General features: G+C 41.1%; 1 protein-coding gene across 2 annotated transcripts in view; it reads right to left on the bottom strand.

Moving 5' to 3' along the window:
- The window catches only part of CDH12 (cadherin 12), a 215880-nt gene extending 197407 nt beyond the window's left edge, over positions 1-18473 (bottom strand). For both annotated transcript variants that reach the window (XM_077809158.1, XM_077809159.1), the window contains exon 1: positions 18243-18473. In XM_077809158.1, the coding sequence (XP_077665284.1) occupies positions 18243-18473 (231 nt within the window). The remainder of the gene's footprint in view (positions 1-18242) is intronic.
- Between the last annotated feature and the right edge of the window lie 3884 nt (positions 18474-22357).

The raw sequence follows: 22357 nt of genomic DNA, 5'->3' as shown, positions 1-22357 counted from the left end.
ATCCATTTAAAATTTTCATCTAAATCCCCATCTTCTCCAATTTAACTAATAATTTCCTACATGGAATTATATCAAATGCCTTACTGAAGTCCAGATAGTTTAGATCTACTGCATTTCTTTTGTCTAAAAAAATCAATTATCTTTTCAAAGAAAGCAATTAGATTTGTCTGGCATGATCTAGCTTTTGTAAAACAATATTTCATTTTATCCCAATTACCATTTACCTCTATGTCCTTAACTATTTTCTCTTTCAAAATTTGTTCTAAGATCTTGCATATATTAGGACCAAACTAACAAATCTGTAGTTTCCCAGATCACTTCCCCCCTGCCCATTTCTTAAAAATAGGTTCTATATTAGCAATTCTCCAGTCATAGGATACAATCCTCCAAATGTACAGATTAATTAAAAATCCTTGCTATTGGGTGTGCAATTTCATGTGCCAGTTCCTTTAATATTCTTGGATGGAGATTATCTGGGCCCCTCAATTTAGTCCCATTAAACTGTTTGAGTTTGACTTCCACCTCAGAAGTGGTAATTTGTACTTCCATATCCTCATTTCCATTAGCCATCCCGCCACTACCCCTAAACTCTTCATTGTTCTTATTTAAAATATAGGCAAAGTACTAGTTTAGGTGTTTAGCCATGCCTAGATTATCTTTAATCTCCACCAATCCTCAGTGTTTAGTGGTACTATTTCTTCTTTCCTTGTTTCACTATATGAATTCTGTGTAAGATTATGAACTCTATGGGATTGTGTCAGGCTGAAAACTCTATTTTGAATGTGGACCCTTTTGTCTTATCTATGGTCTATTTGTATCCATGTTGGGTTGTGTCATAAATATAAAGGGAAGGGTAATCACCTTTAAAATCCTTCCTGGCCAGAGGAAAAATCCTCTCACCTGAAAAGGGTTAAGAAGCTAAAGGTAACCTCGCTGGCACCTGACCAAAATGACCAATGAGGAGACAAGATACTTTCTAAAGCTGTGAGGAGGGAGAAAAACAAAGGGTCTGTGTCTGTGTGATGCTTTTGCCGGGGGACAGAACAGGAATGGAGTCTTAGAATTTAGTAAGTAATCTAGCTAGAGATGTGTTAGATTATGATTTCTTTAAATGGCTGAGAAAATAGCTGTGCTGAATAGAATGAATATTCCTGTCTGTGTGGTTTTTTTGTAACTTAAGGTTTTGCCTAGAGGGATTCTCTATGTTTTGAAGCTAATTCCCCTGTAAGGTATTTACCATCCTGATTTTACAGAGGTGATTTTTTTTTACTTCTATTAAAAGTCTTCTTGTAAGGAAACTGAATGCTTTTTCATTGTTCTAAGATCCAAGGGTTTGGGTCTGTGGTCACCTATGCAAATTGTTGAGAATTTTTACCAAACCTTTCCCAGGAAGTGGGGTGCAAGGGTTGGGAGGATTTTGGAGGGAAAGACGTTTCCAAACAACATTTTCTCAGGAACCCAGATAAAGTTTGGTGGTGGCAGTGGAAGTCCAAGGGCAAAGGGTAAAATAGTTTGTACCTTGGGGAAGTTTTAACCTAAGCTGGTAAAAGTAAGCTTAGGAGGTTTTCATGCAGGTCCCCACATCTGTACTCTAGAGTTCAGAGTGGGGAAGGAACCTTGACAGGTTGAGACTCCAAAGGCTGGTGAAAAAACAATAGAGGGCAACTGACCAAGTCCCCAAACATTAGAGATCTATGCACTATAGACAAAAAACTGGTCCCTACTCAGGGGAATTGTTTTAATAATGGGGGAGGTCACCTTGGCAATGATGTCACCTGAAAGGGGTTTGTGCTCATGTGATGAAGCTGGCAAGGGTATCATCTGACAGAGGGGGACTAAAAAGATTTAAAAGGGCAGAAGCTGTTCTACTCAAGGGACATTTCCCCCAATCAATGAGGAAGATTCAGCGACGCATATCGCAGCCCACAAGCCATGCACTGAAGTAGGAGTCTGGACAAACCAAGGGACTCTGACCCCAGCCCAAAGAATGCCCTGGAGTGATGAAGGAAGTGAAGCAGGAACATGTATAGTATTTGTTGTTTTATATGATCTGTACTCTTCTGTGCTTTACATGATTAAGTAAAAGAGCATCAACATGTTAGATTCTTTCCCAAGGGTGTGAACATGAGTTATCTGCTTCACAACTGCTGTGTGCCCCTGAGAGCACTAAACTGTAAAGTGGAAGCTTCACACCTTTCAGTAGAGTTCTGGGAAGGGTATGTTTAAGTACAAGGGAGTCTGAAAGGTCACCACAGTATTCAGAGGTGTTAGGCAGTTGGGCACCAGGTCCAGCTCTCAGAAGGGGATGCCAAATAGGAGGTCTGGGAACTGTGAGAGTGCCTATGCATCACAGGGTTGGGGCAGTGGCTGGACTTTGTTCAGGATCCAGGGGCTTAAAACATGTGAGAGACTTTGATCCCCTTGCAGGAGTCATAGTGAGTGGTTGCAAGGGGTCACATGCAGTGATAAGCTGCCAAATCTTAACAACGGGTTGCCCACCCCCACCCCCCAGGACTCTGGCCCCATCCAACCCCCCCACGCATTCCTTGACGCCCCCCCCAACCCCATCCACTGTCCTCTGACTGCCCCCAGAACCGGGCAGGAGGGTCTCGTGGGCCACCGTAGTGGGTGCCCACCCCACCCCTAAGAGCCAGAGGCACCTGCAGGGGGGTGAGGTGGGGAGTCCCGGAGGTGCTTACCAGGGGCAGCTCCCAGGAAGCATCCAGCAGGTCCCTCTGGCTCCAAGGGGCAAGGGAGCGTAGCTGGGGGAGGGGGGAGCAGGAGGAGTGACCACTCCCCCACTGATTACATCAAAAGTGGCACCTTAGGCGCTGACTCCCTGGGTGCTCTGGGGTTAGAGCACCCACCGGCAGCTCCCCGCCCCACACCCGGCCTCAGCTCACCTCATCTCCTCCTGCTCCCCTGAACACACCACCCCTCTCTGCTTCTCCGCCCCCTCCCCCGGGTTCCCACGAATCAGCTGTTCAGCGGGAAGCCTGGGAGGGCTGAGAAGCAGGCGGCGGCTTCCCGCTCAGGCCGAGGGTGGTGGAGGTGACCTGGGGCGGGGAGTGTTCCCCCTGCCCCCCCCAAGTTACTTGCTGCGGCGCGGGCAACCCTATTTGCCCCCCCCCCCCCCCCCGCTCACCTCCGCCTCCCTGGGCCTGAGCGGGAAGCCGCGTCCTGCTTCTCAGCCTGCCCCAGCTGATTTGCGAGAAGCCTGAGGTGGGGGGCGGAGAAGCAGAATGGGGCAGCGCATTCAGGGGAGGAGGCGGAGGCAAAGCGGAGGTGAGCTGGGGCTGGGGCGGGGCTGGGGGTGGGGGGGAGCTGCCGTGGGTGCTCCAGTGGGTGCTCCAGGGCTTCTAAATTTAACAACCAGTTCTAGCAAACCGGTGGGAACTGGCTCCAGCTCACTACTGGGTACATGTTAGGATCTGTGTCAGCGAGGCAGAAGAGAAGTACTGGGACAGAGGGAGGCAGGGATGGGAAAGCTGGGGAAGAGGTGCTCCTGGATCCATGGTACAAAAGTTCTCTGAGATATCAGGAGACAAAATGTTGCTGCTGGGTAAAGACAGCAATAGGAAATGGATGGCAGTTACTCTCTTCTCACCGCTAAGAAAGGGGAAAATGCTTACAATGGCATGTGGCCCATCGGCGAATGCCAGTAGCAAAAATCCCCAGCAGCCAGAGATGGGAAACTAGACGTGGAGGGCTGTGAGATATTACAGAGAATTATTTCCCAGGTATCTGCCTGCTGGGTTTTGCCCACCTACTGAGGATCTAACTGACCACCATGCTTGGGGTCAGGAAGGAATTTTCTTTTGGGGTCAAAAGCGCAGAGACCCTGGATTTCCTCCCCCCCATCTTCCTCTGCAGCATGGGATATGGATCGCTTGCAGGTTTAAACTAGTGTAAATGGTGGATTCTCTGTAACTTGATGTCTTTAAACCATGATTTGAAGACTTCAGTAAGTCATCCAGCGATTAGGGGTCTATTACAGGAGTGGATGGGTGCGGTTCTGTGGCCTGCAATGTGCAGGAGGTCAGACTAGAGGATCAGGATTGTCCCTTCTGACCTTAAAGTCTGTGTCTATGGAGTCTCCATCTGACCGGTGAAAGAGAGAGAGGTGTGCATTAAAACCTGAAATAGTCACACACACACAGGCAGAGGGGGTTAAAAAGTCAAAAGTTCAAATAATGCTTTAGGCTATTTTTAAAAAAAAAATCTTTTCTGGTCCAATCTTGATTTTTGAAGGTCTGATTCATCATTTTTGATCTTTCAGGTTGGCAATAGTGTGTATGCATCCTTGAGAATGCAACAATTCTCTACAAACATTAACTAATGTATCACAACTCCCGATTCAGAATCATTACATAAGATCTTCAATTTACATGTGATGAAATTGAGACAGAAAAGCTGTCGGTCGCCTGAAAAAGGCCAGCATGGAAATTAGTATTAGATTTAGGATTAGAATATAGGAGTCCCTTTCTCTCAATTCTGTACTTTCTCCACTAGACCAGACTAGATCATGCTATTGAGCTACTGCTCCTTGTAGCCAGAAGCAGCAGTGACTGCTCAGCAGGCAGTTGTCCGAGAATGAACTGATGGTGGTTCTTATGCCCTCAGTGGCTCTGTGGGTAGCACTAACACACCTCGAGTCATTAGTTGATTAAGATGATCACTGGGCAAACACCACAGAAACACCCTGGGCATCCGCTAATCGCATACGTTGCCCTGTATCATTGAGACACCATTAAGACTTCAGCCTACAGAAGCTAAGGGCTCCATAGCAACTCCATACAATAAACTAGTAGAGAGAACTATTTTACCGAATACATGATTAAACCAAACAATAATACAGCATGGAGCATGTGGAGATATCGCATATTGTGTGAGAGGCCAGTTCTGCCTCTTTCTACTTCGAATGTCCTCAGAAAAATAAATGTTTTTATTTATTTTGAGTCACAGCAATCCATATAATTAAAACTAATAAACTAAGCAGAATCAAAACCACAGTAAGTAGCAAACTAACAGTAAGTGCTGACGACAGATGAATCCAAACTGTCATTCAAAATTATGCTTTCTGTATTAGTTAGAAACTATCACTACTAGCAATGGCATCAGTAAATAGCTGAAGGAATGTAAGAAATTAAGATAGATTGCAAATTATAAATCCCATGGCAAGTGGTATGCAGTAAAGGAAGCCAGGGAGGTTTGGTAGCATAGTGTTTCTGTTGGAATCCTGGCTCTATTGAAGTCAATGGCAAAACTCCTATTGACTTCAACAAGGTTAGGATTTCACCCCCTTATTTCCACTAATGCCATTTCTGTAACTCCTGCTGCACCTTTTTACTGCAGCAATTTCTGCTTCTGCTTATCATCATTATCTTTTATTCTTTTGGGTTTTTCAAAATCTTATCTAATATTATTCTGTTTTCATCCTGTTCTTTCACTGCTCTGTTCACATTTTCTAGTACAGCCACAAAATAAAGAAGATCCTTTTATTAGTGTGTTTGTGAAATTAGTTTGCTGTACCTTAGTCCAGAGGAAATTAAAATTTAAACTAGAAACTAACAATTAAAACTACATGTAATTTTATTTCAAGTTCAAACATGTCCATTTTCTTCTGATTCTCTCATCTATCCTCTTGTACCTCACCTATCTCTTACAAAGAATATCACAATCAGACAATGGACTAATTGCCTTCCTAGTAGCACTGAAGCAATCAGGTCAACTTTTGTTTTGACAGTTTTCTTTCCCCACTTCTGTCTCTGCTTCTCACACATTTCATCCTTAAGGTCAACAGTTTTGTTGAACCTGATGAACATAGCTGACGAGACAGGCCCTCACCATGGAAAGAAAAGTAGTCTACAAAGTATCTTGGGCAATTCCAAAAAGGGTGTTGGAGATTAAAACAGAGACTTTGAATGTGACTTGATGTTCTATGGGAGCCAGTTTACTGAGTGAGGTATTGAGAGAAGATGTTGTGAGCAGTTGGTATGCCAACCCAAGGACCCTCACACTTCAAACACTCTTATGTAACAGTGAGAGCTGTTGATCTCCAAGTTGAGATTAAAGTTAAGACATGAAGCTGAACTTTACCACTGAACTTCAATAAAATGTGATGTTTGAGTTATGGCTCCAGTGTGACTCCACAACATTGGGCACTCAATACTGTAGCAAAGCAAAGACTCACTGGCATGGCACCTCCTGCTGGTCTTCTGGGAATTAGCTCTTTTCCAGCCCCAGGGCACCCTCTGTTGGCCAGTGTCTCACCTGCCTCAACCCCCATGTCCCCCCCGGACCCTTTACCTCAGTGTTCTGCCCCAGAAGTACCCTCACACTCTGGGTCTCCCCACCCAGGGGAACCCCCTTCCCCTATGCCCACTTTGCCTCAGTGGCTACTGCCAGTCATCATCTAGCCCCCTCTCACTGGGGCAAACTGCAGTCCGTAAGGGCCACTCATCATTGGCAAGGGGGTAGGACCAGTTGCCTCCTCCTATCCCTGGGCTACACCTCTGTAGCCCCAGTATCTCCTTTAGTCCTTTACCAAGGCCTCAGCCTGGGCAATTGCCAGGCTGGAGCTCCCCAGCCCCTCTTGCCCTTCCCAGCACCGCTCTGCTTCAGGTACCCTGCTCTCAGGCAGCTAGGCCATTCCCACTCCAGTGCTAGAGTGAGAATCATTCAGCTCCTGGCTCACAGCCCTTTTATAAGGCGAGCTGTGGCCTGATTGGGTGTGGCACCATCTGTGGCTGCTTCCCCAATCAGCCTAGCCTTTTCCACCAGAGCCGGGTAACTGCCCCGCTACAAGTACCCTTTGGTGATTCCGAGGCCAGCAGAATAATTTATTACTTTGGATTTGTATCTATAAAAATTCTACTGTATGGTCTATTCTGAACTGTAGCTCACTAGATTCTTTTAAACCTTTTTAGTATATAGGGCAGTATTATGGTATCCCATTGATTTGTATCATCTCACCATGTTTCAGTAAAGCCTATTATCTTATGACCACCTTCTATTTCAAGAAACCTTAGTTTTTACTTATAAGATTCTTGCACTGATATAGGTAGGGACTGTGGGACATTTATTCATTTTTATTTTTAGCTGTCTGACTATTTTTAACTCCATAGCCTGACACTCTTCTGGTTTTCTAGAACTTAATTCTGTGATCTCAACCTGTTCCTCCTTCAGTTCTGATAGAATTTCTGTTTTAACCCTTCACTGGGTACAGAGTGGTTTTTGGATTACCAGATGTCTATGTCTAACCTGAGTGTTCCCCAGTATAAAAACGTAAGAATGGCCATACTAGGTCAGACCAAATGTCCATCCAGTATCCTGTCTACTGACAGTGGCCAATGCCAGGTGCCCCAGAGGGAGTGAACCTAACAGGTAACGATCTAGTGATCTCTCTCCTGCCATCCATCTCCACCCTCTGACAAACAGAGGCTAGGGACACCATTCCTTACCCATCATGTCTAATAGCCATTAATGGACTTAACCTCCATTAATTTATTCAGTTCTCTTTTAAACCCTGTTATAGTCCTAGCCTTCACAACCTCCTCAGGCAAGGCGTTCCACAGGTTGACTGTGCACTGTGTGAAGAAGAACTTCCTTTTATTTGTTTTAAACCTGCTACTCATTAATTTCATTTGGTGGCCCCTAGTTCTTATATTATGGGAACAAGTAAATAACTTTTGCTTATTCACTTTCTCCACACCACTCATGATTTTATATACCTCTATCATATCCCCCTTTAGTCTCCTCTTTTCCAAGCTGAAAAGTCCTAGCTTCCTTAATCTCTCCTCATATGGGACCCATTCCAAACCCCTAATCATTTTAGTTGCCCTTTTCTGAACCTTTCCTAATGCCAATATATCTTTTTTGAGATGAGGGGACCACATCTGCACGCAGTATTCAGGATGTGGGTGTACCATGGATTTATATAAGGGCAATAAGATATTCTCCATCTTATTCTCTATCCCTTTTTTAACGATTCCTAACATCCCGTTTGCTTTTTTGACTGCCACTGCACACTGCATGGACATCTTCAGAGAACTAGCCACGATGACTCCAAGATCTTTCTCCTGATTAGTTGTAGCTAAATTAGCTCCCCCATCATATTGTATGTATAATTGGGGTTATTTTTTCCTTTGTGCATTACTTTAAATTTATCCACGTTAAATTTCATTTGCCATTTTGTTGCCCAATCACTTAGTTTGGTGAGATCTTTTTGAAGTTCTTCACAATCTGCTTTGGTCTTAACTATCTTCAGCAGTTCAGTATCATCTGCAAACTTTGCCACCTCGCTATTTACCCCTTTCTCCAGATCACTTATGAATAGGTTGAATAGGATTGGTCCTAGAACTGACGCTGGGGAACACCACTAGTTACCCCCCTCCATTCTGAAAATTTACCATTTATTCCTACCCTTTGTTCCCTGTCTTTTAACCAGTTCTCAATCCACGAAAGGATCTTCCCTCTTATCCCATGACAACTTAATTTATGTAAGAACCTTTGGCAAGGGACCTTGTCAAAGGCTTTCTGGAAATCTAAGTACACTATGTCCACTGGATCCCCCTTGTCCACATTTGTTGACTCCCTCAAAGAACTCTAATAGATTAGTAAAACATGATCTCAGAAACCATGTTGACTTTTGCACAACAATTTATGTTCTTCTATGTGTCTGATAATTTTATTCTTTACTATTGTTTCAGCTAATTTGCCCGGTACTGACATTAGATTGACTGTTCTCTAATTGCCAGGATCACCTCTAGAGCCCTTCTTAAATATTGGTGTTACATTTGCTATCTTCCAGTCATTGGGTACAGTAACTGATTTAAAGGACAGGTTACAAACCATAGTTAATAGTTCCACAATTTCACATTTGAGTTTTTTCAGAACTCTTGGGTGAATGCCATCTGGTCCCAATGACTTGTAACTGTTAAGTTTCGCAATTAATTCCAAAACCTCCTCTAGTGTCACTTGAATCTGTGACAATTCCTCAAATTTGTCACCTACAAAAGACGACTCAGGTTTGGGAATCTCCCTAACATCCTCAGCCGCGAAGACTGAAGCAAAGAATTCATCTAGTTTCTCCATGATGACTTTATCATCTTTAAGTGGTCCTTTTGTATCTTGATCGTCCAGGGGCCCCACTGGTTGTTTAGGAGATTTTCTGTTTCTGATGTACTTAAAAAATATTTTGTTATTACCATTTGAGTTTTTGGCTAGCTGTTCTTCAAACTCCTTTTTGGCTTTTCTTATTACATTTTTACATTGAATTTGGCAGTGTTTATGGTCCTTTCTATTTACCTCACTAGGATTTGACTTCCACTTTTTAAAAGATGCCTTTTTATCTCTCACTGCTTCTTTTACATGGTTGTTAAGCCACGGTGGCTCATTTTTAGTTCTTTACTGTGATCTTTAATTTGGGATATACATTTGGAGTATATCTGTCATCTTTTCCTCAGCATCTAGATTAAAATCCCCTTCAGACCTTGCAAATAATCTCTGCCAGCAGTCAGGTTCCACTTTGTTTAAATTAGAGCCCATCCTTTCTGTATACACTCTTACTGATCCACAAAGTTTCCAAGTGCTCATAAATCCTCCTCCTTCATACCAATTTTTCATCCATTCATTGTGCTTCTGACAATCCCACATCTGTCTGAACCTGCATATACAACAGAAGCATTTTAGGGAAACCTACTACAGACACAAGCAGCCTTTTTTCTAGTCATCTAAATTTAGCTTCCATGAACTCTCTCCTACACATCCTTAGGTCACAACCACAGGCTCATCCTCAGCACCATCTTCTGTCTAAATGATTCATTAAGTCTGTTGCCACCAAGAAAGGAAACCACCGAATTGTCCTCACAGTCACAACACAGTCTTCTACCTGTGACTGAATTCCATACCACCATCAATTGATGAGGTCTCACAACTGTAACCCCTCTGTTGTGTGACCTCCTTAGTGTGCAAAGAATGATCATTAATCAGCCCCCTTACCTCTATCAGAAAGTGTGTCACAACTCAAGGAGTCTGTCCTCCCATTCCACCTGGGTCTCCCTTTCATCATAAGTCCACTTTTTTGTCCTTTCATGAAACAAATTAAAATGAAGGTTTCATCTGGTTTGTTTGATCACCACATATTTTATGTAATTCTTCACAATATAAAAACCACAGACAGAAGCTGTTGCTGTGATAGATACCTAGCTTTCTAATTTTCCACATTAAAGCTTGACATCAGCCAGTTTAAGAAGCAAATCCACGAGATGAAAAATAGCAACACGTGTGTTATATTTAACTCTCAATCCTTTACAACATGTTTCAGTGATACTGCGTCTTTCTGAACCTCATACAAAAGATAAACTTACAAAAGGAAACATTAAAAGCAAATGTAAGTTGCTACTGGGAGTTTATTTATTTCTACAGCTCCACTTAAAATTCCATCCCACAATTTCATGTTCATCTGTCAAATATATTGTGTGTCTTGTGTACTTTATGCAGTGAACCAGATGCAAAACTTTCAAAATCCTCCATTTTTCACTACTTAATATTAAAGGAGAGAGGTGAGGTCAAATGGTCTGAGCATAGTCATGTGAGCTGGGAGCTCCTGAGTTCTAATCCCAGTGCTGATTCCCTCTGTGATCTTGAGCAAGCCACCTAATCTCTCTTCCTCAATGTTCCCATCTGTAAACCTGGGATATTGCTGCTCTGCTCGTGAACTTCACAGGGACATTGTGAGAATTACCTGATTTTTTTAAAGCCCTTTGAAGATTAAAAGTGCTAAGTATTACTAATGTCTCATATATTCTTGAAAGAAAATATACATGTTAGGAACAAAGCAATCACCACAAAAATACCCACAAGAGGCATGTAGCTAAGAAAGAACATCACTGATTAAGGGTTTATCTAAACTGTAACTGGAGGTGTGATTTGCAGCTTCTGTAGACATACCTGTGCTGACCTCTAGCTAGCTCATTAAAAATAGCAGTGGGGTTGTGGTGTCATTGACTTCAGTGTGGGCTGCACAATTCCTCCTGGCCCCCTGGGTAAGTACTTGCTTGTGCAGCCCTTGTTGTCATGACCTCACCTCTATTTTTCACAATCTAGCTAGATTTCAGTGAGCATGGGTAAGTGTACATGAGATGTAAATCACAGCCTGCCTGCTGTGTAGACATACACTAATTGAACAGAAGCATCTAAACTACCAAACAAGTGTCCCAATTTTAACGTCCAGTACATTGGTTCATCTCCCATTGAAATTAGTGGGACGTTTCATCCATGGGGTTGAAGTGGGTGTGAGAGTTTCTGGTGGGGTCAGAAAACATGTGAATAGCTTATTAATAGAACTACTGCTGTTCTGAAGCTGTTCATTTAACTTTAAATGCAATTTGCCCACGATCCGTTATATCCAACAAGTGAGTAACTGGGATGTCCTTCTCAAGGGACTGAATTAACATATGTCATAAGCAATAGTCCATGAAACATCATCTCTTTTATCTCCTTGAAAGTGACATCAGAGGAATGACTAATGGGAATGATACAGAGAGCTCTTCCTATTTCTCTTTGCAGTAGCCTGGTCTCATTTGTGAGTTTTGAATCAGATGTGCTAGCACAAAAGCTGGGTGACAGCTGGCAAATGAAATGTTACCATGGTATTACTCAACAATAGAAATCTATTAAATATATAATTTAAAAGAAAATCAGATTAGCCAAGGCACATGCCTCAATAAAGATTAAGGGCATGGCTACACTTGCAGATGCAGAGGGCTGTGAGTTAAACCCGCCTTCGGAGAGCGCAGTAGGGAAAGCACTGCAGTCTGTCTACACTGACAACTGACTGCGCACTGGCGTGGCCACATTTGCAGCGGCATTGGGAGCGGTGCATTATGGGCAGCTATCCCAGCATGCAAGTGACTGCAACATGCTTTTCAAATGGGGGGGGGTGGAGTGTGACAGGGAATAAGTTGTGTGTATGTGGGGGGAGAGAGAGTGGGTTTTTGGGGTGCTGAGAGTGTGTCAGCATGCTGTCTTGTAAGTTCAGACCCACCTCCCCCCACCCCCAAGTTCAGACCCACCTCCCCCCCCCCCCGCCTCTCTCTCACTCACTCAAAGCAAACAGTAAATGGTTGCTTTTTCTCGCAGCTGATAAGCAGCCGGCTTCTCCGAAATGGAGCTTTGAAAGGGCATTTCTGCATTCCTGCAGCCAGTTTCACAACAATGACAAGAGCGGCCACTTGACCTAAGGGGATTATGCGACATTTCCGGAGGCTGATCAGAGAGCAGTAAAGCAACACCTCGTTCATACTGCGTTATTCCACTCGCCGAGGTGGAGTACCAGCAGCGCTGTAGCCGCGGAGTCAGAGCGCTCTACGTGCCTTGCCAGTGTGGACGGGTAGTGAGCTAGGGCACCCGGGGCTCCTTTATTGTGCTGTAACTTGCAAGTGTAACCAAGCCCTTACACTATTTTTTTTGTGTAAAGGGCAATATGGTTTCAAAATACATGTATGGACTTTTCTTCCTTTTAATTGTATTGTTTTATTTCCTTCAAGTGAATGTAGTGTTTGTGAACAGTGTCAGATTAAGTGCCCCAGAACCGGAAGTCTTCTGTTTATCTAGAGGAGGATTACAGCACATGCTGTTCAAGATTTCTTCCCTATGCGTCCCCATCATCCAATTTTGTTTTGGAGGCATCAGCCTGTGAGAGAGAGGACAGCTCATTCTCCTGGAACATTCAGTCCTTGGAATCACTTCTGGGCCTGTCAACACAGGCACCAAACATGCCAGTGATTTTTGTAATATTGATATCTCTCCATCATGAAATGGGCTGATGCCAGCAACTCCTTTCCCATCAAGTGTGTGTGTGGTCCAGTGTTCATATTTCAAGTTTGTTGGCCAGATTATCAGGCACCATAAAGAGAATTTCCCTGCTGGCTCCCTGGTGTGGACATCTGCCTTCCCATATTGGTGTAGGTGGAACATCAGAAGCATGACTGAATGTGGAGAGGGCATAGCGTAGTAACACTGGGTTACACCTATCCTGCAGTGGCATAAGGACCATTAAGAACCTTATGTCTTAGTCCTGCTAGCAGCTTTAAATTGTGTTGGGGCTAGAGCTAGTCCTGAGGATCAGGATCATACCATACCCTTCTGTGCCAAACAGAGGTCTGAGGAGAGAATTTTGCCCTTTGTGGGTTGTTTATATATAAATCCATTTAATTTGCTGTGCTTGATGTCATTTTCCCGGCATCTTGAGGTATTAAAAATCATAAACATAAATAATGTGTGTGTGTGTGTGTGTGTGTGTGTCTACACACACACACACACACACACACACACACACACACACAATGTTTCTGCAATTTTTATTGCCTCAAGATGCCAGGAAAGTGATATCAAACACAACAAATGAAATGGATTTATTTCTAGAATCAAATAAGCATACAAAAAATCCTCCTGATTTGCCCAAATAGAACTCAGGGCAGTATTGGGCACAATATTTGCATTTTATCCTAGAACTGCTATAGAGACTCCCCTGAGTCTCTTGCCTGTAAATCTGGCAGATTCTTACTGTGCTCCCACCCTACTGTCCAATATGCAGGCAAAGGATTTCTGAAACCTTGATTTACTGTTCCATTTACAATGGCCAAAGTGTGTTGTCAAGAGAATTCTTTACGGCGAGCTTTGAATGTGTCAACCTTAAGCACTATTTCAGGTTCTCTAACTGTGAACTAGCCTAATCCCCATCAGTTTCTACAACTATCATTTGAAATGCAACCTGACACTTTTTAAGATAGTCTCCTGAAAACCAACATAAACTGGATTGAGAGTTTTGGCTGATAATATCTGACATTACTGCTGTAAATCTCTTCCGTTCTGTTCCAGGTGGCTTCCAAAATTAAGTAGTCATCTCTAAATGTTTAGTGAAAATGGTAGCTATTTAATAAGCACATTAAACCTTTATTTATAAATTACAGAGATATTGTTAGTGCTGCAGTTCTAAAATAAGCATATAACCCACAGTGCACCTATCAGAGAATTGTCCTGTTACCTGACTGGAAGAAAAAGATATAAAAGTTGTAATTCCAAGCACAAAATAGTCTTACATGCCACATGAAAAATCCTGGATATTCCAATACTTCAAGAAATAATAAAATACTGCTAAATCAAGAATTGCTTCCCAAATATATGGCTTTAACTTGATGCTAAAGAATTATTACAAATAAAGCAAACATTGGATTTTCAAAAATATGTAGGAACTCATTTGTGCACCACATGGAAAACCTGAGATATATCACCACTGCTACAATGATCAACAGCCTCCCCTGCCCAACACACTTTTCAAGATTCATGGATCCTACACATGCCTCTCACAACAAACAGTGTACCTCATCGTGTGCTCCAAATGCCCCAACAACAACTATGTGGGTGAAACTAGAGAATGACTATGCTCTTGAATGAACTCACACAGGAAAATGATAAAAGACAAAAACACCCCATCACCTGTGGGCAAACACTTTTCACAAAGCCATCACTCTCTGTCTGATCTAAGAGTCCTCATCCTCAAATGAAACCTGCACAACACTTTCAAAAGATGAGCCTGAGAGCTTAAACTCATTACTCTGCTAGACACATAAAATCATGGACTGAACAGTGACACTGGATTTATGGCACATTACAACAATCTGTAATTCACTAACCGCCTCTTTTTGTCTTATTATTGCAGAGGTGTTATCGGGCCACTCTAACTTGAATGGTCCCTTAGCACATATTTTAAGTATTTATACTAAAAATCTGTTGCATTTTGCTGTGATGCTGAAAGTACCTTTCCCAGACTTGAAGAAGAGCTTTGTGGCTTAAAAGCTTGTCTCTCTCCAACAGAAAGTTGGGTCAATAAAAGATACTCACCCACCTGGTCTCTCTAACAGAGGCTTCATATCATGCAATGGGGGAATGTCTGTGAATATCCTCTTCCCAGTTGGGTGTGCATCCCTTGCTAGTATTCAAAAGGTTAAATAACAGCTCTATCCTAGATATACAGCTATTTACTATACTTTCCGTTGGAGATTATATATATCTCCAACTGAAAGTACAGTAAATAGCTGTATATCTAGGATAGAGCTGTTAATTATTATATATATATTCGGGAAATCAAGCAAAGAAGCAGCCACGTAAAATAATGTATTCAATGATCTCTGGTGGATTGTTGGAGATAAATGCTTATGACAGATACAATTCTGCCTCACCGAGGAAATTGATAATAAACATAAAGTAGAACCATACATTGTTTCAATACACAATCAGCTTAAACAGTTTTCATGTCCCAGAAACAGATCTGTGTTTTCTGCCTTAATGTTAATGAGGCATTCATTACCCTTTCACAATTATTGTGTGTTCCACAAGCAGATCCTTCATATTTTATTTTTATATTCTAGGTAGAAGTGGCACACTAGGGGCACATTTCCTTAAAATGTACACTAAGTACTCAAGATGCATCAATATTACTTATCTTAAAGTGCAATTATATCCATACCCCTATGTGTGATAAAGAACTCCTCTTTTCAGCAACTTGAATCAGTTTAAAAAAAAGACTTCAGAATGAAAGACAAGCCTGGTTAATCTGTAAATCCTACTCGTGACTAAAATTGCTCCTTACCATAATGATTCTTTTAGTTTGTAAAGATGTACAAATGTTACCCACTGTTCATGCAAGGCTAATATGACCCAGTTATCCTTTGTCAGTCTAAAACTTCCCAGAATGATTAGCAAATCATCTTACATAAGATCACAAAAACCTGTGAGCCATGGTGGTGCTATGGTAGCATCTCTATGTGCTGAGACAGAGTAAAGCTTAGCAATCCTGTACCACAGGAGAAGATGTGATTTAAAACCTTGCAATAGGATTTCCTCTCTAGCATCTTCTGTATAGGACAGAGGAAGGGGTGAGTTAAGAGAAAATATAATGTACAACCATAGAAAATTTGATGATCACTTTTATTATTTACTTACATTTTAAAAAGTGAGAGGAGATGCAGGGTTTCCTATGTCCGTGTGCTCAAAAGGTCAGGCTTGTGTCAGATCAGCAATGCTGTAGTGTATCAGGATTTTTCAACTACTTTGACTAAGATGGGATTTGTCAAACAAACACTCAATCTCAAATAAAAAATCCTAAAGTAATTTGAAAAACCCAATACAGAAGACAAAAAGATATAAAACTACATTGTCTATCTATCCATGTCTATATAACACTCATCACTACCATACGTGAGCACCTATTCCTGATGTCACCAAATACTGCATGACTCCAGGAACTACAGGTACAATAAATCTTAGACAGAGCATCAAGGACCAAATTTTATCATTATATTAGTTTGCTTTTGCGGGGGGTGGGATGGTAAACAGGTTCACCATGTTACCTTTTGTGTTTTGTTCTCAATATATATATTTTGCATTTCAAAATTTTATCTCTCTCTATTTTAGGATTTTATTAATGCCTAAAACTATAATATTTGAACACATTCCACTTTAGATTGGCAAAGCAAAGTCCCTAGCAGATATTATGGAGTCTTCTAGTCTTCTTTCCCTGGTTCTGAGGGGTTTCTTGGGACAGGAATGGTAGAGAGGTGACATTGTTGTAAATATCATTCAGGTTACAGTTAGAATATGGTATTCATTCCCCACACAGAGAGAACCATTTACATTTGAAACAAAGATGGAAAAAAATATCTCTGTGATAATAAGCAAAGTCAATGCATGATGTTGCAATTCTATTGCAAGCAAAACTCCAACACTCATTTCAGTGGCAGTTTTGAGTACCCAAGGAATGAATCATTGGCCTCTGACTTCCAGTGAGTAAAGTCCTATGGTCAAACTAGAATTTATGCATAACAGAGTAAAGGAGAAATATGAATTAGGTAAAACATCACTGGGTCAATTTCCAATGCATCATTCAGATTTTGACATATCCTACTAAAACTTAATTGGAGCTGTTAACTACTCCTCCAACCCCTGTGCAACTCTGCACATTGGCTGCCTGACAGTTTAGGTTGTATCTTATCTTTCATTTCTGAAGACTCTTTTCCTACTGTTGCCTGCACCCCACCTAACTGGTTGCCAACTTAGACATGCACCACAGAAGAAATGATGATCACTGTAACACACACACACACACAAAGTCATGGTTCAAACAAACATTATCTTGTAATGCAGCCCATATATATATGTGTGTGTGTGTGTGTTACACCCGTGCACACACACACACACAGAGTACAAGAGCTGCATCAGATTTGTATATTTGTTTGAAATATGTGATATGAGACAACCTGTCCACCTGTCAGGCATGCATGGAAACAGTAGGAATGATCAGAAAGTGAAGCATATGGTACCACAATATGATTTGTCCTTAACAGACCAAAAGCAAGTATTTGCCAAAAAGTAATGTGAGTAATAGTACCTAACTACAGAAATGACAGTTTACACATGCAGTACCTCAGTATGGATCAAGTGGCAGTATGCTTGCCCCTGGGCCCAAGAGTGGCAGGTCCAAATCCGACCCCTGAACTTGATCTTACATCTAATTCTAACAATGATGAACAGCCCTATAATAGATCCTACTATGTTTATTACTACACAAAAATGTTTCAGAATTCCCAGATGTATGTTATCTCCAAAGCAAGGGTAATGTGAACATAGTCAGATAGTAAGGGTTATAAATTTGTGGATAAAAAAATATTGATATCTACATTAGTCATATGCTGGGGTGGGGAGTTGTTTGTACCCTAGTATTCTAAGAGAAACAAATAGGGTCTAATTTTCAGCTGATATAAATCAACATAATTGCACAGAAACAAATGGAGCTATGATAATTTACACCAGCTGAGGATCTGATTCCTATGCAGTATGCAAACTGCATTTATTAATAGCTTTATTGTTCTCTTTGCTTACCTGGCAACATGTATGAAACACCAAAATATGGGTTACTTATTTATTTATTTATAAACTGCAGGAAAAGTGAGGGACTTTCTGAATTTCAATTTAATTTAAGCACAGTTTTCCATTCATATTTTGTATGATCCACCAGATAGATACACAAAATATAACACCAGAAGACTCAGTTTAACTTTATGGGAGGTGGGGGGGGGGGGGGAAGGATGGAGAAAATTCATCCTGCCTAAAAAGTACACATTTATAGCTTATATTACTGTCTGTCACTTCAGCATTTAAAGAAAAAAATAAAAATTTACCTTTCCCACATACTGGGGTTCAGAGCCCATATATTCCTCCAGCACAAAAAACTGATTCCATACCCAGCCTCGTTTGACCCGCTGGGCGGATGACCTCCTCCCTGGCATTGTGACAACATTTTCTCTCGGCTGTGCTTCTAAAGTCTGTTGTAGTTGTGGATGCAGTGGTGTTAGGAGACCTCCATCAAACAGGACCCAGAGAAGCAGGGATAAACAGTTCCTTGTAAGCATTGGCAAAGGTTTCCCTACAGCAAGTAATAAAAACTCCAGCACTTAATGTAGAGCTGTAGAATCCAGCTTTGAGGTGGCTGTGGCCTGCACCACTTAGCTTCAGATTTTATTGCAGAAATGCTAATGCAGACATTAATCCTTCTGATGACAAGGTTTTTGCCGCATTAAATTCCATCTAAAGGGACCTATAAAAGAGATTTACATGGCAACATTAAATTACGTAAAATTACATTGAAGTGTTCATCAAAATTCTCACACCTAGTTAGTTTCTTGAGACAGAGAGAGAGGATCAAGAAGCAGAGTTTAAAAAACTAGTACTATTTTGCTGATAGCATTGAGTTGCTGTAGGATACTGCACAGTGACTGTAGGAATGGTTCATTCTTACTTTGTTTAGTATTACTTTTGCGTCTGTCTGAAGACAAGTGCTCTTTTTGGCCTAGTTATCAAATAAAATTGTTACACCTCATTGATTTCTAATATGTTTACTCTTGGTTCACGCAGAAAATATTGAAGTATAGTGGACCAAATTATCAAGAGGCGGGATGCTGTGTACCATTTTTAATCTCTGCCACAAAACATAAGCCTTGGAAACATTTCCCCTTTCTTATCATAACTGGAGCTATACACAGACAGCTTTGCATTAAACCTTATTCTCAGAATGATATGTGTGAATTCCACAGAAACTAAAAAGGATGAAAAGGAAACTATACCAATATAGAAGAATAAAATAAAACCACTGATTCAGAATGCATGTGTCATGACTGGTGGTCTCTTCTCAGAACAGGCCCAGTGTTAAATGGCAGGGATGTTGCAGTTCAGGAGTGGGCTGGGTCCTTAGCTGCTACCACAGTAAAATAAAATAATAACAAAGCTGCGCACACACACACACATACACACAAAATCGGTAATGCAAGACATTGATACGCATTTACACTGACATATACCAAACCTACAGATTAAAAAATAAATCAGCACAGTAACTATGTGGCTGAGACAGAACTATCATATCAAGGGAACTATTACAATTGTAGTGACCCTTGTAGCAGCCAGATGCCAACAATGTAAAATCATATTTTCTGATTGTGTGCTTGTCTCAGTGAGTCCTATTAACACATTAAACTATGCACCCCAGTGCAGAATATTTCATATGACTGATGAAAAAATGTTGTTTTCCAGCCAGTGTAATTACAGCGATGTTCTCTCTCCCTCTCTATTATTTTTGTATTTATGATATCCTTTGATTCATTGACAGTAGTTAGTAAAATGGCAATGGTAGAAGGATGCAAAATAAGCAGTTCCAATATTTTAAAAAAAATATGGATCAAATTCAGACCAACGAAAGTCTGAGCACAGCTACCACAGGAGTCTTTGCACCAAATTCAGTGGGATAGAAATGGTGAAAATTAGCACCCACATCACCTACATATGGCCTGATGCAAAGCCTATTAAAGTCCATCTAAAGATTCCTATTTACTTGGTTTGGCTTTGGATCAAACCCATACATTTTAACTCATGCCATACCATCCCCAACAAAAGCTAGCTCTCTTGTAAGTGAACTCAGGTCTCAACAGATGAAATGTTGTTTTCAGTTTCACTGGTGAAAATCCACCAAATCTGTACTGGAGTCAATGCAGTAACTTGGGATTTTAGAATTAGGTAAATATCACAACCTGTCTGCGCACAGTCCCGTTGTGTTGGATTTCCACTAACATTCAAGCAACTAAAGTATGCTCATGGAAAGTGAATTTTAAGCTTGCACAGCTAAGGATTCATAGGCAGCAAATGTTTCTTGCTATGATGATGATGCTATGCTGGTGCAATTGTCAGAACTAGTCCCTTGGCATTTTCATGGGGCCCAAGTATGTCTATTTGGCATCTCTCCATCCTGGGCTGATATGACTGCTCCTTCTTCATTGCATGCTGCTGATGGTCAGCAAAGGCAATCATTCTATTTTATATGGGACACTGCTTATTTTCATGGCAGGGAAGCAGACTTGTTTTCTGCCTAACTTACACCTGCAACCATCATGTACAGTATTTACAATACCAGCAAGACTGAGATTCCGATGGAGATCTTGTGGACAGCAAAGGTCGATTGTTCAACAGTTCTATGTATAATGTTCTCAGACAAAATGCAGTTTCTCAAGCATCCTGTAAATTTCTTCCAGGATTTAAGACAGGTGAATTTTAAATCTTAAAAAACAAAATGCAATTTATATCATCACGGAATTTACCACTTTGTTAGAGCCATAGTATGCCATTGATTTTTAAGCAGAAGTCGTCACTGATTTCAGTGAAGACTTCTGCTTTAAAAATAAAAATAAAAATGCTGCAACATGGCCTTTAGTAAAGAAGACACTGCAAGCTACCTTACTGGATCTATTTTCTCATGTTCAAACAATGTCTACAGTTATTTTTCCTTGTGCATAATGTTATTCTTTTCAGTAATCATTATGCAGTTATTATTTCTTAGATATAGGCTCAATTCTCATTATAAAAGACACATAACTGGGAGATTAGGGAAATGTAACAAGCTTTGAGAACAAAAGAAAGTAGAAAAAACCTACATATCCTAATCATAAAGGGTATTTTCTCTTCTTCCCTCCCCCCAAAATCACCACCACACCTAACTCATTGCAAGACTTAAAGAGCAAACAAAGACATGCACAGATATTAATAAAATGGGATATTAAAGTGCAATGAAAAGTATTTAGTTAAAGTGACAGCTTGATCTTTATTTTCAGAAAGGATTAAAGTTTGATATTTGCAGTACGGGGAAAAAGGGCACAAGCCTGACCCAAACAATTGGTTCTAATAAAGATACTTTCAAAATTTATGAAAGACATTTCCTTTTTGGTCTCTAGAACTGAATATTCTACGGTAACAAAGGAAAATTATTGATTGTCAAACTTTAGTACTCTCTCAAACAACTTACTTTTTATTTGTTGCCTTTTATTGACACCAGCCATAAGAAAGGATTCCATCGTACTATAGCTCTACATATGCTCTCAATATTGGTACACACAAAATTCATTTCTTTTAACAGCTTTATTTAACTAACAGTTCAGATGACTTTTTGTGCTTCCGTTTTTAATGAACATATAGTATACAGCATAGTGTTAATCAATAATTCAGTTCCAGGGCTGCCAGCTCCACGTGCCTCTTTTGCTCTACAGTTGCTGAGTTTTTGCCTAGTTTGGATGACAAAAATCTCAACAACCATGGATTATCCAAACAGAAATCCACATGTCCTCTCCAAATCCCCAGTCCCAGATTAGAGCTGAAAATAAATAGTGATAGAAAAAAGCTCCAGGACAGCTAAAAATCATTCCATATTCCATTTAACAGCTATACCATTGTCCTTTACTGAGGAGGCTCTACTCAATGCATTATGGTTCTCCCAGCAGATCTCAGCCTCTGGCCACATCCATCAGCCAGGGAGCTTTTAAAGTGTTATATGGCACCAAAAGTAATGCAAAGAGACAGAAGGACTCTAGTGAAAGGGGAACAGTTCCCCCGTGGCTGGAAGGTTGGTATCCAATACAAATATATTACTTTAACCCCTTCTCTGTTGGTCTGTTCACCTGCTTTCCAGCATCTCAGCTGCAGTAGAATGTTATGGCATTAGTTTGAAGCCCCAGTGTTGCTGACATCATTTACCTGAAAGATCTAAGTTGCTGTGTGTGCGGGCAAGGAAGGTGATGACAGGGGTGATATGTGGAAATAAGGAACAGCCTCCCCATCAGCTGCAGCAAAGTTCACCATGAGAAAAAAAATCTGTATCTGGACAGGCCCAGAGTTTAAAAAATGTCTCTTTAGCAGACACACTCCCTACTCTTTTGCATGAATCTTCTGCTAGATTACACTTGAGCAGTGTGAGATT

Source organism: Eretmochelys imbricata, chromosome 2 (assembly GCF_965152235.1).
Source record: "Eretmochelys imbricata isolate rEreImb1 chromosome 2, rEreImb1.hap1, whole genome shotgun sequence".
Taxonomy (NCBI): domain Eukaryota; kingdom Metazoa; phylum Chordata; order Testudines; family Cheloniidae; genus Eretmochelys; species Eretmochelys imbricata.
This window is presented reverse-complemented; position numbering and strand designations above follow the sequence as displayed.